This window comes from Cyprinus carpio, chromosome B1 (assembly GCF_018340385.1).
Source record: "Cyprinus carpio isolate SPL01 chromosome B1, ASM1834038v1, whole genome shotgun sequence".
Lineage (NCBI taxonomy): Eukaryota > Metazoa > Chordata > Actinopteri > Cypriniformes > Cyprinidae > Cyprinus > Cyprinus carpio.
The window spans coordinates 2,503,234-2,517,010 of record NC_056597.1 but is presented as its reverse complement, the minus strand read 5'-3'; the positions used below and the strand labels follow the sequence as shown (position 1 = coordinate 2,517,010).

General features: G+C 36.0%; 2 protein-coding genes across 8 annotated transcripts in view; one reads left to right on the top strand and one right to left on the bottom strand.

The window, feature by feature from the left end:
- LOC109089917 (ligand-dependent nuclear receptor corepressor-like protein) overlaps positions 1–2,782 on the top strand; it is a 23,256-nt gene extending 20,474 nt beyond the window's left edge. The window contains exon 8 of the mRNA XM_042716218.1: positions 1,020–2,782. Coding sequence (XP_042572152.1) covers positions 1,020–1,027 — 8 coding nt within the window. The 3' untranslated portion in view covers positions 1,028–2,782. The remainder of the gene's footprint in view (positions 1–1,019) is intronic.
- LOC109093233 (condensin complex subunit 3-like) lies at positions 2,783–13,777 on the bottom strand. 7 transcript variants are annotated; one of them, XM_042716222.1, is made up of 23 exons: positions 13,625–13,725; positions 13,247–13,288; positions 12,877–12,994; positions 11,923–12,138; positions 11,577–11,805; positions 11,039–11,184; positions 10,299–10,383; positions 9,708–9,903; positions 9,061–9,210; positions 8,789–8,929; positions 8,465–8,588; positions 7,996–8,085; positions 7,719–7,904; positions 6,925–7,035; positions 6,711–6,830; positions 6,408–6,629; positions 4,843–5,024; positions 4,473–4,635; positions 4,204–4,374; positions 3,893–4,019; positions 3,623–3,664; positions 3,466–3,535; positions 2,783–3,358 (listed from the first exon to the last, which is right to left on the bottom strand). In XM_042716222.1, the coding sequence occupies exons 2-23, from the start codon at positions 13,264–13,266 to the stop codon at positions 3,232–3,234; spliced, it is 3,036 nt and encodes a 1,011-aa protein (XP_042572156.1). In that variant the 5' UTR covers positions 13,267–13,288; positions 13,625–13,725; the 3' UTR covers positions 2,783–3,231. The 7 variants fall into 7 exon arrangements, with proteins under 7 accessions (XP_042572156.1, XP_042572155.1, XP_042572157.1 ...); XM_042716221.1 differs by lacking the exon at positions 13,625–13,725 and adding an exon at positions 13,386–13,537; XM_042716223.1 differs by lacking the exon at positions 13,625–13,725 and adding an exon at positions 13,386–13,530 and having other exon boundaries at positions 13,247–13,283.

Here is a 13,777-nt window from a genome sequence, read left to right as displayed (position 1 = left end):
ATTGTCTAATACACAAAATCTGTTAACGAGTCCTGTCTGGTACTCAAAACTGTATTAACAGTCTTCTATCAGCGAAGAAGTTGACTGAGTAAAGCCAGCAAAGAGCAGAAGCAGGAGATTAAGTGAAGATGATATAAAAGGAGCAGAGTTTATTGAATAGTCTTAGTTGTTTCTTTGCTCAGACTTTGTCTGAAAAATACAAATCCAACAAGGGTTATTACACCACAAGCAATAGCAATGGAAAATAATGGCTTTACGACATCATCCCGTGACATTAAAAACCATGAAGACATTCTCTTATCTAGTACACAATGACAAATATCCCTTGAAACCACACAATCATAAGACTGAACAATGGAAAAATTATGTTAAAAGAATAATTTATATGATTAATCAATTAATGAATCAAGGAAATTAGTATATAAATGGTTTAAATTATTATAAATTCATGAATAAATGCAGAATAAAGAATAGAATATGTAAAAATAAGTAAAACAAATATATTGTTGCTCTCTTGAAGCAGAACAGTTTACATTTGAGGATCCTTAGATCCTTCGTTGGCAGAGCAAGTTTAAAGAGAATTTTTTTTTCTAAGTTATACTTAACTGAATAATAACCTATCCAGTTTAACATCAAGAGATATTTGAATGTAACTCACTCTGAAAGTAGTACTGAGGTTTGTTCCTGCCAGACCAGTGCAACTGCCCATGTCAAATAAGTTCAACCTGACTGTTCTGTTGTTGACCAAGCACTCCTATCTGCATACTGGCATAAAGTATGTTTCTGGCTTCTGTAAAGAATGCTTTGATATTAGATTGAAAAGTTTGATATTTTTTTTCCCTTTGCAGTGTTTACTTTGTATTGATTCTGGTGGTATGGTACCAGAATGGTCTGCTTTCAAAAGTATTCTTCTTGTTTTTTTTTTTATCATATAAGGTTTTAAAAACAGCACATGTTCTGTATATACCATATTTTCTTTGAGAACTCAGATCTAAATGTCTTTAATTTGTGCTTTTCAGGTCATTGAAATAACTTGGGACCAGTTTTTGGACAAGACATGTTCCTGAATTCGATCATAAGGTGCCTTTCAACAGTGGTCTGGCTGAGTATCACAAGCATTATGACAGCAACCTCTGCAAGCGTCATGTAGCAAAAAACAACTTTAAGACACTTCTTGCACTATTTAAACTTTAGTTTTTACGTTTGTAAAATGTTTTATTTACCTTTTAAAATCTACTTTGAATTTTATTTTTGATGCAGACCATGAGAAAATCTAGTTACATGAAGGAAAATCAAAGGTTACAAGAGCATTATGTTGTTTGGTTTGCCCAAATCTCAGAATTTAACATTAAGGCAAACTTTTGTCTAATTCTGGAGAAGACAAGTTCATTTAACTTTTTTTTTTTTTTTTTTACACTTTATAATCTTTTGTGTTGTAAGAGATCTTTAAATGGGATTTTTGTGAATATTTTTAGTTTTTAAACATTGCTGATCTTTTTAAGTTGGGAATATATTTAAGTATTTTCTTATATTTGCTGTTAATGTGTCAGACAAAAACTGCCCACTTAAAATAATTACAATGCATTATGGAATTTGAAAATGATGGTAGTGTCTCCTCTTTTTGGGTCTCTGTTTATCTCCTCTTATCCTGTATTTATGGAAACCTCCTGTGAATTTAGACTCCTTGCTAAGTTGTGGGAAGTCATTTAAGCATTAATTTACATCCAGGTTCATGTTCTCATTGCACTACCAAACTGCTACCTGTTCCATTTTTATTCTGACTTAAACCATTGTTACAATGTACAGTGTATTTTTGGTGCAATGTTTTGCTCTCAGAAAGATGTAAGATTCTCTTTTCCTTTCTTTTAAATTAAAAGCTTTTAAGATGATCCAGAGGCAAATGTTCCACATTGTTTCTTAAATACAAAAATTTATGTTGTGCAAATCTTAATTTGTGATCTATTGCAGTATGTGACATCTACCTCCTGAAATCTACTGGTAAAGCATGTTTGATTGGTCTAAACTGATAAACCCTTTGTTGTAACCATGTCATTCATTTAGACCTCTACCAAAAACGTTCTAACTGGTTATAAAGCCTGTATGTTTAGTTAGTTATTTAAATGCTGTGTTGTTCTAGTTTTCATCTGCTGTTACGTGTTACCAATCTGTGCCCCTGCCCCAGAGTATATAGAAGTTTAAAAGCGTTGATGTCCACTTAGTTCATTTAGGTTCCCTGTAACAAAACTGGTGTGCATCAGTGCAATACAAGTTTAGTCAGTGCTACACTGAGTCCACCTTAGATGTATTTAAAACTGGTTTGTTCGGTTGTCACCTAGTTTATTCTATTAGATTTAAATCATTGTCTGGATGCTTGTTAGCTAGAGACGTTTGTTCCGAAACTGCTAAAATTATTTACATCATATACATACTCTGTGCCAACATAAAGAGGCTTCCATCAACTGCTTTATAGCCTCATTAACCATTTAACCTGCTGGAGTAATCCAAAAACTGTCAAAAGTACAGACAAAATGGTGCATTCTTTATACCTATGCCAACCATATGCTGGAGTTGAAGCTTATGAAAATTGGCAGAAGGCCTTCTGTATATCATCTTGTTTAAATCTGCCATTTTGAAGTTTTGGCACTGTAAACTTGTTACCTGGTGCTATATGTTGTACATAAACATGCAAATTATGTACACGCATTGTATTTTCTCTGTTTTTATACTTGCCTTCAAAGAAGTTGTCTCAATCGTTAGAACAATAAAAGCTCTTGCAAACTGATTCTGAGTAATTGTTATAGGTTTAACCATTTTTATTCAGACTAAAAAGTGCATACAAATGAAAGCACATTTTTGCTTTTAAATATTAGCCATTATTAACATACACCAACAGTTTATAGTAGGATCAGTTTCCTTAAAATAGCTACGGTAATTATAAAAAGTGAATAGTTAGGCTCACTAGCGCTTACACATTTTTTATTTTTTTATTTTTACAACAGCCTTGAGCAAGTAAATGAATGTTAATATGAGTATGATATTATGACAAGTATGACATTCATTTTGACAATCAAGGCCTTATTCCAGGTTAAAACTGTAAATAGTCAGACTAAACATTTTACACTAGTCTCTTTGTATTAAAATTTAGCAGTATATAATTTCTTCTGTAAATCTAAAAAAAAATGTAGGATGTAATGGGGCAAAAGTGAGTGGACCTTCTTAAGTAATCCACTCTTAAGAACCATTGGCCTCCTGGTTCATAAGGGCAGTCAGATCCTGCTTTGTTTTATCCAAAGCCGCAATCTTGGCACGGCGACTTGGTCGCACTGATGGAGGTGCTTCAGGAACATTCTCTTCATCACTATAGAAAGATTAGATGGAACACAAAAGATAAGCAACATACTAAATGAAAAATGTACATTTGAAATTAACAACAAAATAATTAATTAAGATGCATAATAAACCAACCCTTCATCAGAGGACAGCTCTGTTTTACTAGCTTTCTTTCCATTTTTTGCAGTGGAAACTTTTTTTTGGCCTGAAACACAGCAGAGTGAAAGTTAATACAACAATCACATAAGAGAAAGATTCACTTGTTGCATTTGACCAAATTAAGTAACTCCACCTCTTTTTGCACGTTTAGGTTTGATCTCCTCTTTGTTCACCTCTGCAAGGATGCACAGATAGTTTTGTTAATGTAACATATATTGAATACTATAGATATAAGAAAACCACTTACATTTTTATACTAAGCCTGACTGAGAGAGAATCAACTATCAGTGTCAGAGACTATGCGTATTAATGGCCAAATTTTGAAATTCACATACTAAACTATATGGGTCTAAAAACATCAATTTTAGATGGATAAAGACTAGTAAAATGTGTTAGCTAGTACCTCCAGGGTTCTCATCCAAGGTAAGTAAAGTTGTGTCCTGATTACCGCCTGATTTGGAACCACGATCTCCATTTAGCTGGTTACAAAGCTTCTCAATAACCCTTGTACAGTACTTATCTTTTACTTCCTGTAACCCACACACACACACAAGAAAAACAGTCACTCAATCATAATTGCTTTACCTTAATGCCAATCTAATCTGACAGAATATTTCATTAATTACACATCAATTTCTGATTAATCTGCATGTCATCCAATGCTTCTTTTCAACCATTTAGAAGTTCACAAAAGAGACATAACTATGTTAGTACCTGTAAAATATCTTTTAACAGGAGTTGCAATTCACTGTTAGCAGGTCCAGGTTCAGTGTTAATCTCCAGCCAGCTGAGAGTTTTACAGTACAGACGCACCTCAGGAGCGGAAACATCCCTCAAGATTTCATTACAAATACGCACTGCCAGAGAGTCATGCACAGACACAGCCTGCAAAAAAAGTTTGATCATTTACATAATTCATAAAGTGCTTTGAACACAACCCATTACTGTTATTTTTGTAAGCGTGCATGTATATTCAAGTGTACCTGTATGGCAGCTGGTTGCACAAGAGCGCTGGGTCGTGTTAGTTCAACAAACAGTTCAGCCACGTTGGATGCGTCTACCTCAGACAATGGAGATGTCACAGGAGCATTGAACAGAGTCCTCATGGTTGGTAGGAAACTCTCCTCCACACATTCTTGATTTGTTCTAGTGTACAACAATTACAGTATCAACTTTAAATACCTGTCTGTGCTGTTACAATAGTATTAAATGTTAATGGAAGCATGAACATGTACACATTACATTAAAGGGTTAGCTCAGTAAATAATTTTCATTTTTGGATGAACTATCCCTTTATATAAAATACGCTAAATATTTACGATTAAGGAAGGGAGAATCTCTCATCATGTATACCTGCTAGCCCGGGAATACAGCTGTAAGAATACCCCCAGGCAATGGCGTAGTCTTTGGTCATCCTCCGTTACAGGATTGTACCAAAGCAGAACCAGACGGGACAGGAGCTTTGGGCTTAGAATTCTCCCACAGTACATCAATTTGGCCAGACCCTCTGCTGTCTCCGTGCGGAGCTCACAGATCTGAAATAATGACATTTTATTTGGTACAGCAATTGCATTCTATTTAGCACCACTTAGGCACATTGCCAAAATGACTGCCAATCAGTGTTAGCAAGTTGCCAGCTTAAAGAGTTGGCAGAAAAACTATGCATTGATGTGAACAAAGCTGTAACAGTTGTCCAGCATAAGCAAACTTGACAATTCTTGATTTTTGTTTAATGGAATACTGCCACGACATCTCGTCCCTGATGAAGTGTACATTAGCTTGAAGGCTGGGCAGTTAAGTTGTCCAATATTTCAGTGTTACATTTTTTCTGGGCGTAGCCAATCTGGTGGCAGAAAATGACAGCTTTAAAGTAGCAGTCTATGGAAGCCATTGAATAAAAAAGGTAATTTTAAGTTTATATTTCAAAATTCTGACTTTCACACAATTCCGAGATTATATTTCTCAATTCTGACAAGAAAAATCAACTCATCATTCTCTCTCTTCCCCTTGGCTCAGAATCATAAGTTAATATCCCACACTTCTTGCTTTTTTTCCTCAGAACTGACAAACTCGCAATCTAGTTAAATTGATTTATAAAGTCTGAACTAGGAGATGAAAACTGGCATTTGCTAGAAAAAAATTCTGAGATGAAATAGGTAAATGTTGTAGGAATAAATAGTATTTCATGATGTTACTGTAGTAGGGCTAATAAAATGTGTTCCCTATGAACTGCACATGTGAATATTATGTAGACAACCCATTGTTTGAATCAAATTTATGCTAGGGTAATCAATGCAGGTTCCATCCATAGTTTGCACATTTAAACATGATGACAGTAGTCTATAAAAAATTTTTGTATTCCAATTCTAATATCCAATGGAACAACAACATTTTCTCTCTTATTCCATGGATTTTAACCGTTTCGCTCCACTTGTTACCAATGTTTTCCAGTAACACCATTTACTCTGGCATGTGTCACACATTCAATCTAGTAGTCATATGACCGCTATAGGTCTGTTGAACATGTGACTTTTGTGGATATATTTGCCAGAGTTACTTCCTGTTTTTACAACTGATGAAGTAGTTTGGATAGACACCGAAACGTCTTGAAGTTTTTTTTTATAGTCCAGAGATTTGAATAAAAATTAAAAATTTTTGGAAGATGCAAGTGATGTAACTGTGACTTCTACTCCAAATTGGTCTATAGCCAGACAAGTATCAATTCTTCGATCACAGCAATTGGCAAACAACTGTCCAATCAACTGGACAAAAATCAAGTCCCTATCTATATTTTGTTTCTCGTTCGTTTAACACAGCTGTCATTTGCTGTTTCAGCTGTTTGGCAGGAAATATCAGCTTTACTAGTGATAGCGACATTCCAATATAGCATAAACAATAACATAATGGATAGGCAGTACCTCACTATCAAGAAATTCTGAGAGCATCTTCAGAATGCTCTGGACGGTACTCTCCTCCTCAGTTTGCTGTTCAGGCTGTCCATTACTGTTGTCTGGTGAGTCAGGTGCTTGTGAGATAGGAGCAGACTTGTCTTGCAAGATGTTGAGGCCATTGAGCAGGAGCTGGTCAATGAGAGCTCGGAGAGCACTGATCCTGATTTTAGGTTCATCTAGTTGTGTTATCTAAAAAAAATAAAAAATTACCTTTAAACCACTAGGACAAAGTTAATTCATTCATCTTTATAACAAGTGTGTTATAAATACCTGCAAGAGCAGCACAAGGTGTGTGTTGGCAAGGTCTTTACTGTGGAGAGCAGCCGTTCCCAAACAGATGACAGCCATGTTGCGCACAGCAGGGTTAGGGTTGGACACACTTGGCAGTATCTACAGTAGAATTGAGAGATCACTTTGAAGTTACATTCCCATAACTGCAGCCCTAATTAAGTATTGCACTGATTTTGGGTTGACAGTATTGTACCAGTGACTCTATCAGAGCATTCATGGTAGGGCAGATTCCTCTCTTGATGTTTATTTGCCTGAACAACTCGGCACACATAGTCAGACACTTCAACAAGGTCTCTGGATCACTCTGCGGAAAATACACACATGATGTAAGATTACATTAAGTGGGATTATTTAAATTCAGCAATTTAGGAAGGCAAAGTCAACCCAACATAGCTCCTGGGAATTTCTTGTGTTTCCAAAGAAAAAGGAATATATATTTCTTGTGTTTCCAAAGAAAAAGGTGTAGGTAAAAGTAGGTCAAATTTGTCCATGTCTTTTGAAAGTCTTATACTCAGCAAGATCAAAAATACAGATAAAACAGTAATAGAGTGAATTACTGTTACCATTCGAAATAACATCTATTTTTATAGAATTTTTAAATGTAATTTATTTCTGTGATGGCAAAGCTGAATTTTCAGCAGCTATTACTCCAGTTTTCAATGTCACATAATTTCTGAAGGATTATTCTAGTATACCGATTTGTTGTTCAAATAACATTTATTATTATTAATCACAGTTGAAAAAAAATATTTATGCATGTGTAACGGAGACCAGCGAGTAGGTGCTGTGCAGGTAAACCTCACTTCCCTGATCTCAAGAGATGCACTAGCGACTGACACTAGTGGCTGCAGTCATTTAGCCTCCTTGTTAGTGTGTCCTCCTCCCATGCCGGAGACCCGGGTTTGAGACCCACTCAGAATGTGAACGACGTGTGGCTGTGAGGACCCGGTAGAGAGGGGTTACACATGCAAGTATGAGTGTTTGTACCTTCTCCACACGCTGCTCCTTGATATTGTCAGCAGGCTGTGAAGCTTCCAGGGTGAGCTGGTTCTTGAGCTCCTCAAGCTGAGAGATGGAGTCTTTCAGTACAGCTGCGCGACTGAAGTCCTGACAGCTGATGCATTCTTCTAGATTCTGCTTCGCCTCCATTATCTGCACTCGCACCTCTGCCAGCTATAGAAAAATATTTTAATATATTATGAGGCCAATTTAATGTAAGTTGTTGATGTCACTAAGCACCAGTGGTGTATAAGGTGTCACTCACTCTGACTTGTTTTCTGCGTTTCTCATTCTCATCCACAGGTGCAGAGATGGGCAAAATGGGCTCTCTCACATCAGAGATTATTTCAGCAACCTGATTAAAATATAACCATACACATACAAAACAAACTGTCAGCACATTGCTGCAGAGCAACTTCTCAAAGGCCACATTTACATAATCAACCAACTACAACTTTTTCAACACTCTACCAGTGATTAATCTTGTTGCGTGCATGAAAAACACTTGAATCAGATTTGTCTTGTTTTTTCGGCACTCAGTTTGGGTCTATTTAAATCATTGTTTGAAATTTGATATGAACTGGACCTACAAGTAGACCAGTCCTCAAGGCCTTGAGTTGGGAACCACTGATGTAGACACAGCCAAATAAAAACACATGCTCTATCTGAGAGGAATAAACTGATACAATCTCACATTGATTTTTTAAGAGTCTGACTGTCACACAAAGACTGACCATCTGAATTTTCTGTGTCTCGTCTCGCAGAAGTCCAATCAGTTTCTCCACTAGCAGACCAATCAGAGAGGTGGGCGTTTTGGGCATCACAAGAATTTCCTGTAGCACTGCTACCATGCGCTTCCTAGAGTAGTTCATGGGGCGATTAAAAGGTTAACATATCACGTTTTTAATATAAAGTAAATAAAAATAAATAAATAATAAAACTGCCTTTTAAGAGTGTCTTTGTACCACAGAGGCACAAAAAAATACGTACTAGACACTCATTTTCTAAAATATGTTTGATCTGCACTGATTAGTAAGAGACGTATTGATAACTCAGACCTGCCCCCTTCTTCTGAAGTGTCCAGACACCCGACTAGTATAATCAACTGCTGTCCAACAAACTCTTGGGTCATCGCAATCTCAAGTTGTGTCATATCAGCTTTCTGCTCCTCAGACAGCCCAGTAATGCTCCTTAGATAACTGAAACAAAAATACTTCCTTATTTAGCTGGGTTTACATTTGCAAATGTTTAACGTTAAACTGAATTCAAAAGAAATTAAATTAGTCCATTTAAAAGGGTTACAAGAAACATAAGTGAAAAGCATAATCACCTGCACAGATAATCAGCAAAGATGGCCGCCTCAGGGAGTAACTGCTCCAGTAATTCCTCACCCTCATTTCCTTTACTCTTGACAAACTCACACAACGCTCTCCAGTACAACACATTCTCACATGTTAGGGAGTCCACAGGAATTAATTTCCTGTACAGAGAGACATATACATTTAACAATAAGACTGATGCTAAAAATTGTCCAAGACACTCTGGCATACTGTAGGCAGCGTAGAAACTCAAAGTATAAAAAATTATGTAATAACTGCACATTACTTCGTATTATTTTGAACTAACCCTTTTATAAATACAACATACTTTTTAATGAACTTCTTAAGAGTTCTCATCTATAGCACTGATAAAGATTTTTTAAAAGCCAGTACTGACTGGAAGGCCCAATATCTGAAGGCTTTTTAAAATGGCTAAACTAGCTAAATGTATATAATACAATGCTTCTATTGACAGATGAAAGCAAAGAATTATGTAATAAGCCCCAAATTTACATTTTCACATTGTATTTCCATAAAACTTTTATCGAATTCAAAATGAATACACAAAAGGCAGGCACTTGTAGATAGTTTGATTTATCCCACAAAGCTGCAGTCACTGAATTATGCTTGTTGCAGTGTTTGGGTTCAAGTAACTGACCTCTCATCCAGCCTGACACCGTTCTGCAAGAGGTCATCCGGGCTTGTCGCCATGGAAAAGATGGCATGTAAGGTAGTAACTGCAGTTTCTGCACAGTTCTCCACATCCAGTTTGTGCAGCAACTGCAAAACATCTCCCTGCAGCAAGCGAAGCCAAGCAGGCAGCAAATGGGTCTTGACGACCTCCTTCACGGAGTCTGAGGGAAATAGACATGATTTGTTTTATTGACTTTAACCGACCTGTCAGCAACATGGCTATTTCTTGGAAAGCATAGAGCAATACAAGATATGCAATTTACAAAACTATATAAGAATAACTACAACAACAAAAATTCTAAGATGGATTCAGATGATTCCTTCCCAAAATATTTCTATAAAACATGTCTTGACATATATTTCACAATAAAAGTGATTTGAAATGGAAGACACAATGGTGTTTCCCTTGAGTTTTTAATGACCCAGTCATCAGCTTGTAAACAACTTGTTCATGCATAGACATGGAGGACCTTGTTGTTATTAGATGCACATGAACTAATACATGTGTACAATTGAATTCTTTGATAGTTGATCAACAAACACTGTACTTCCTTACCTGCAGAGTCACTAAGCCCTTCATGCAATAGACTGACTCTCTGAGCAATGCTCAATGCTCGAATATGCACTTTCTCTGCCAGCACCTGACACACGTACATGAACACAAACACACATTACATTTGAACTTATGGTGTACACTACCATTAAAAAAAAAAAAAAAAGAAATTCATACAGGTTTGAACAGCATTTTTTTTTTTTGAAGGAAGAAGTCAGGATGTGCTTGAAACTCTCAAGTATGAGATATTTATTTAATTTACACAATGTCCAATGTGCTGTCCTGTGTTTTTATGTTATGCGGATCTTTTTGGAAGGATGGACGGGTGGCAATGGGAAAGGGTTGAGAGTTGTATGTGGGTGTGTGTGTTCCCCCCTTCCCCTTTATTTATTTTTTTATTTTATTTTTATTTATTTTTTTGTTAATTGTTCTATACCTTGAGCGAATCTTGTTAGGGGTTGGAGGGTGGGCTTGGGATGGGTAGGATATGGAGGATATGGGGAGGAGATTGTTATATTCTCAATGATGATGTACTCAGCCTAAGGTTTTTTTTCTTTCTCTTGTGATGGTGTTTCCTCTCCAATGTGTAAATAATGATTGTAAGAAAATAAATAACTGATCACAAAAAAATGTTTGAACAGCATAAGGAAGGAATAAATGACAGGATTTAAATTTGTAGATAAACTCTCCCTTTAACAACAGGTTAGCCAGTTTTTTTTTTTTTTTTTTTTTGACAATTTCACCTGATAAGCAAGTTTCCTGACTTTCTCTTTAACGTCCCGGGTACGCTTGTAGATTTTAGGAAGTGTAGTGACCGAGGGAGCGATGCAAGACAGCACAGCCCTCCGAACCTCAGGGTTTGAGTCATTTTCCAAAAGCAGAACATAAGCTGAAAACACAGAATTAATCACTTTTATCATTTTTACCTTTCATTAATATTCCTTGAAGATTCATGGATCAACAATGAACGCGTTTACATGTTTAAATATGGACTGTAGCTAAGGCTGCACAATTAATCGAATTTCTGATCGCGATTACAATTATGGATGCCACAATTACGTAATTTGTTCGCTTGTTTATTTTCATATAAAAATACGGCATGCAGTTGCATCAAACAATGGTATAAACATAATTAAATGTAAACTGTGATAATCGTAATTAATAATCGCAATTACAATTTAAAGGGAATAATCGACAATTATGATTTTTAGCATAATTGTGCAGCCCTAACTGTAGCTCAATGTCCTTTAGCATAGTTTCAAGTAAGAGCATTCCGAGTACCTTTAATAGTGGGGCAGTCCGAGTTACTGGGGTCCTGGAGTCTGGCCATGGCCAGTGCTGCCTGAATCCTGACATTAGGGTATTTGTCTGTGACTCTGATCAGCAAGGCCTCATGGATTCTATCACATAGACCATCATCAATCTGAGCATTCTCACTTAGACTGCCCAGCAACTTATTCACCAGCTGACAAACACGAAACCGCACCGCATGGCTGTTTGCCCCATGAGACTGAGGGAGAAAAAGATGATAATGATAAGAAATCTTATGTAAACAAGTAAAGCTATGATAAGATATGCTCTTCAGTATGCTTTTTCTCAGGCTAAATGCCTGTATGTGTGACACTACCTCTAACAGGAAGCAGAACAGGAAGTTCAAAAACTCATTCTCATCTTCCTCCTCCTCCTCCTCTTCAGCATCCTCATTAACAGGAGTTTCGAAACTAGCAGCAAACTTTGTGACAAAATCAATGACATTCTCCACTGCTGGCTCCCGGGTGTAAATGATCATGGCATACTTCAGGCAGCGGATGAACTCTTCGTGGAATTCGGTCTTATCTTCCGACTGCACACACAACAGAATTAAAATTAATCTCGATTTCATAATGTTTTTCAATGTATTAGAGAGCAATGTTGGTGGGAAAATAAGCCTACACACCTAAAGTAAAAATGTATATTGTGAAACATTATTACAATTTAAAATGATTTTTACAATTTTTTTTTAATAAATGTTTTATATTCTTGTGATGGCAAAACTGAATTTTCAGCAGCCATTCATATTTTCTGGCATGCAATGCTCAGAGGGATTATGGTGGAAGATTTATTTTTATAAATGACAAATGAATTCATAAATAAAAATTGTTGTGCTACTTTCTTTCACTTCATGAATGTGTAATATTTGGTTAATAATATATTAAAATACTTGTTAATTCTCATATTAATCGGATAAATGTATCAATCAGAAATCTCTTTTTTCTAATTCTTTTGAACTTAAAGAATTACGAAATTATATAGATAGTATTATGGTTTAATACTATTACAAACTATCTGCTTTATTACATGCCAAAAATCAGTCTAATTTGGTGGTCATAAAACACTGCTTATTATTATCAATGTTTTAATTTTTTTTTTTTTTTTTGTGGAAACTGTGATGCATTCTAGAAGAAGTAAAAAAAAAAAACATTTAAGATTATTGTAAAAATGTAATCAATGCAATGTATCTTTCTTAAATGTAATAGTATTTAAAAAACTGACACCAAAAATTATGAATGGTAGTGAATCATTATATGTAAATCTCCTGTACCTTATTATATCTGTTCTTCAAACTGGCAACAAGTTTGGCCTTGTTATTATGAGCTTTCTGTGCTCGCCGGAAAGCCTCTTCAATCTCCAGATCACTGTCTCCAGACATGTTGAAGTTACTAAAACACAAATACAAGTTACATACCAGCCTACAGGTGTGAATGAGTGATACTGGATATGTTTACAAAACCAAAACACCCAATAATCTCAGACACATAACATTACCCAAATGGAATACATAGTATGAAGGACATCTGCTTGAACATGCATTTTGTTTTTTAGTTGTTTTAGCGTTAGCTGTTAATAACACATTGCACAGGTTAAGGTGAATTAGTCACAGCAGACGAGTTAACTCACGACAGAATCATTACCTGATCTTTCCTCGTCCCATCGGACACTTTTAATGATCTAACCTAACGTTAAATAAAGAGTTATTCATTAAATGACCTAGCATATACCACACGACACGAGGTTATCCCAAACTAATCAAAACAAATAAAAGAAATACACCTGCAAAATCGCCGAGTTAAAAGTCAAACTCCGACTGTGAAATAAAGGTTTGTTTGTGCATATAAAATGAGCGATTCGATCAGTTGTTAGCCCCGACAGTTAGCATCAACACAAAAACATGACGAATTAACTGATAATTATCATTTAAACAAGTTTAAGTTTTCAAACCATTCGTCCTTGTTAGTGACTGTGTGAAATACTTAGTTTATAACCAAGATGTTTAGCGAAATAGACTTTACCTGCGGCAAATCGCTTTTGAACTTCCTATGTAGAATAACGGTAAACGCGCTACTTTTCGAAATGTCCTCTCGCGAGAGTAACCTAGACCCGCCTCCTTCCGCCTCTAACTGTCAATCATAGCCAGCTGTGGCCAATGGAAACGCGTGGTTGCC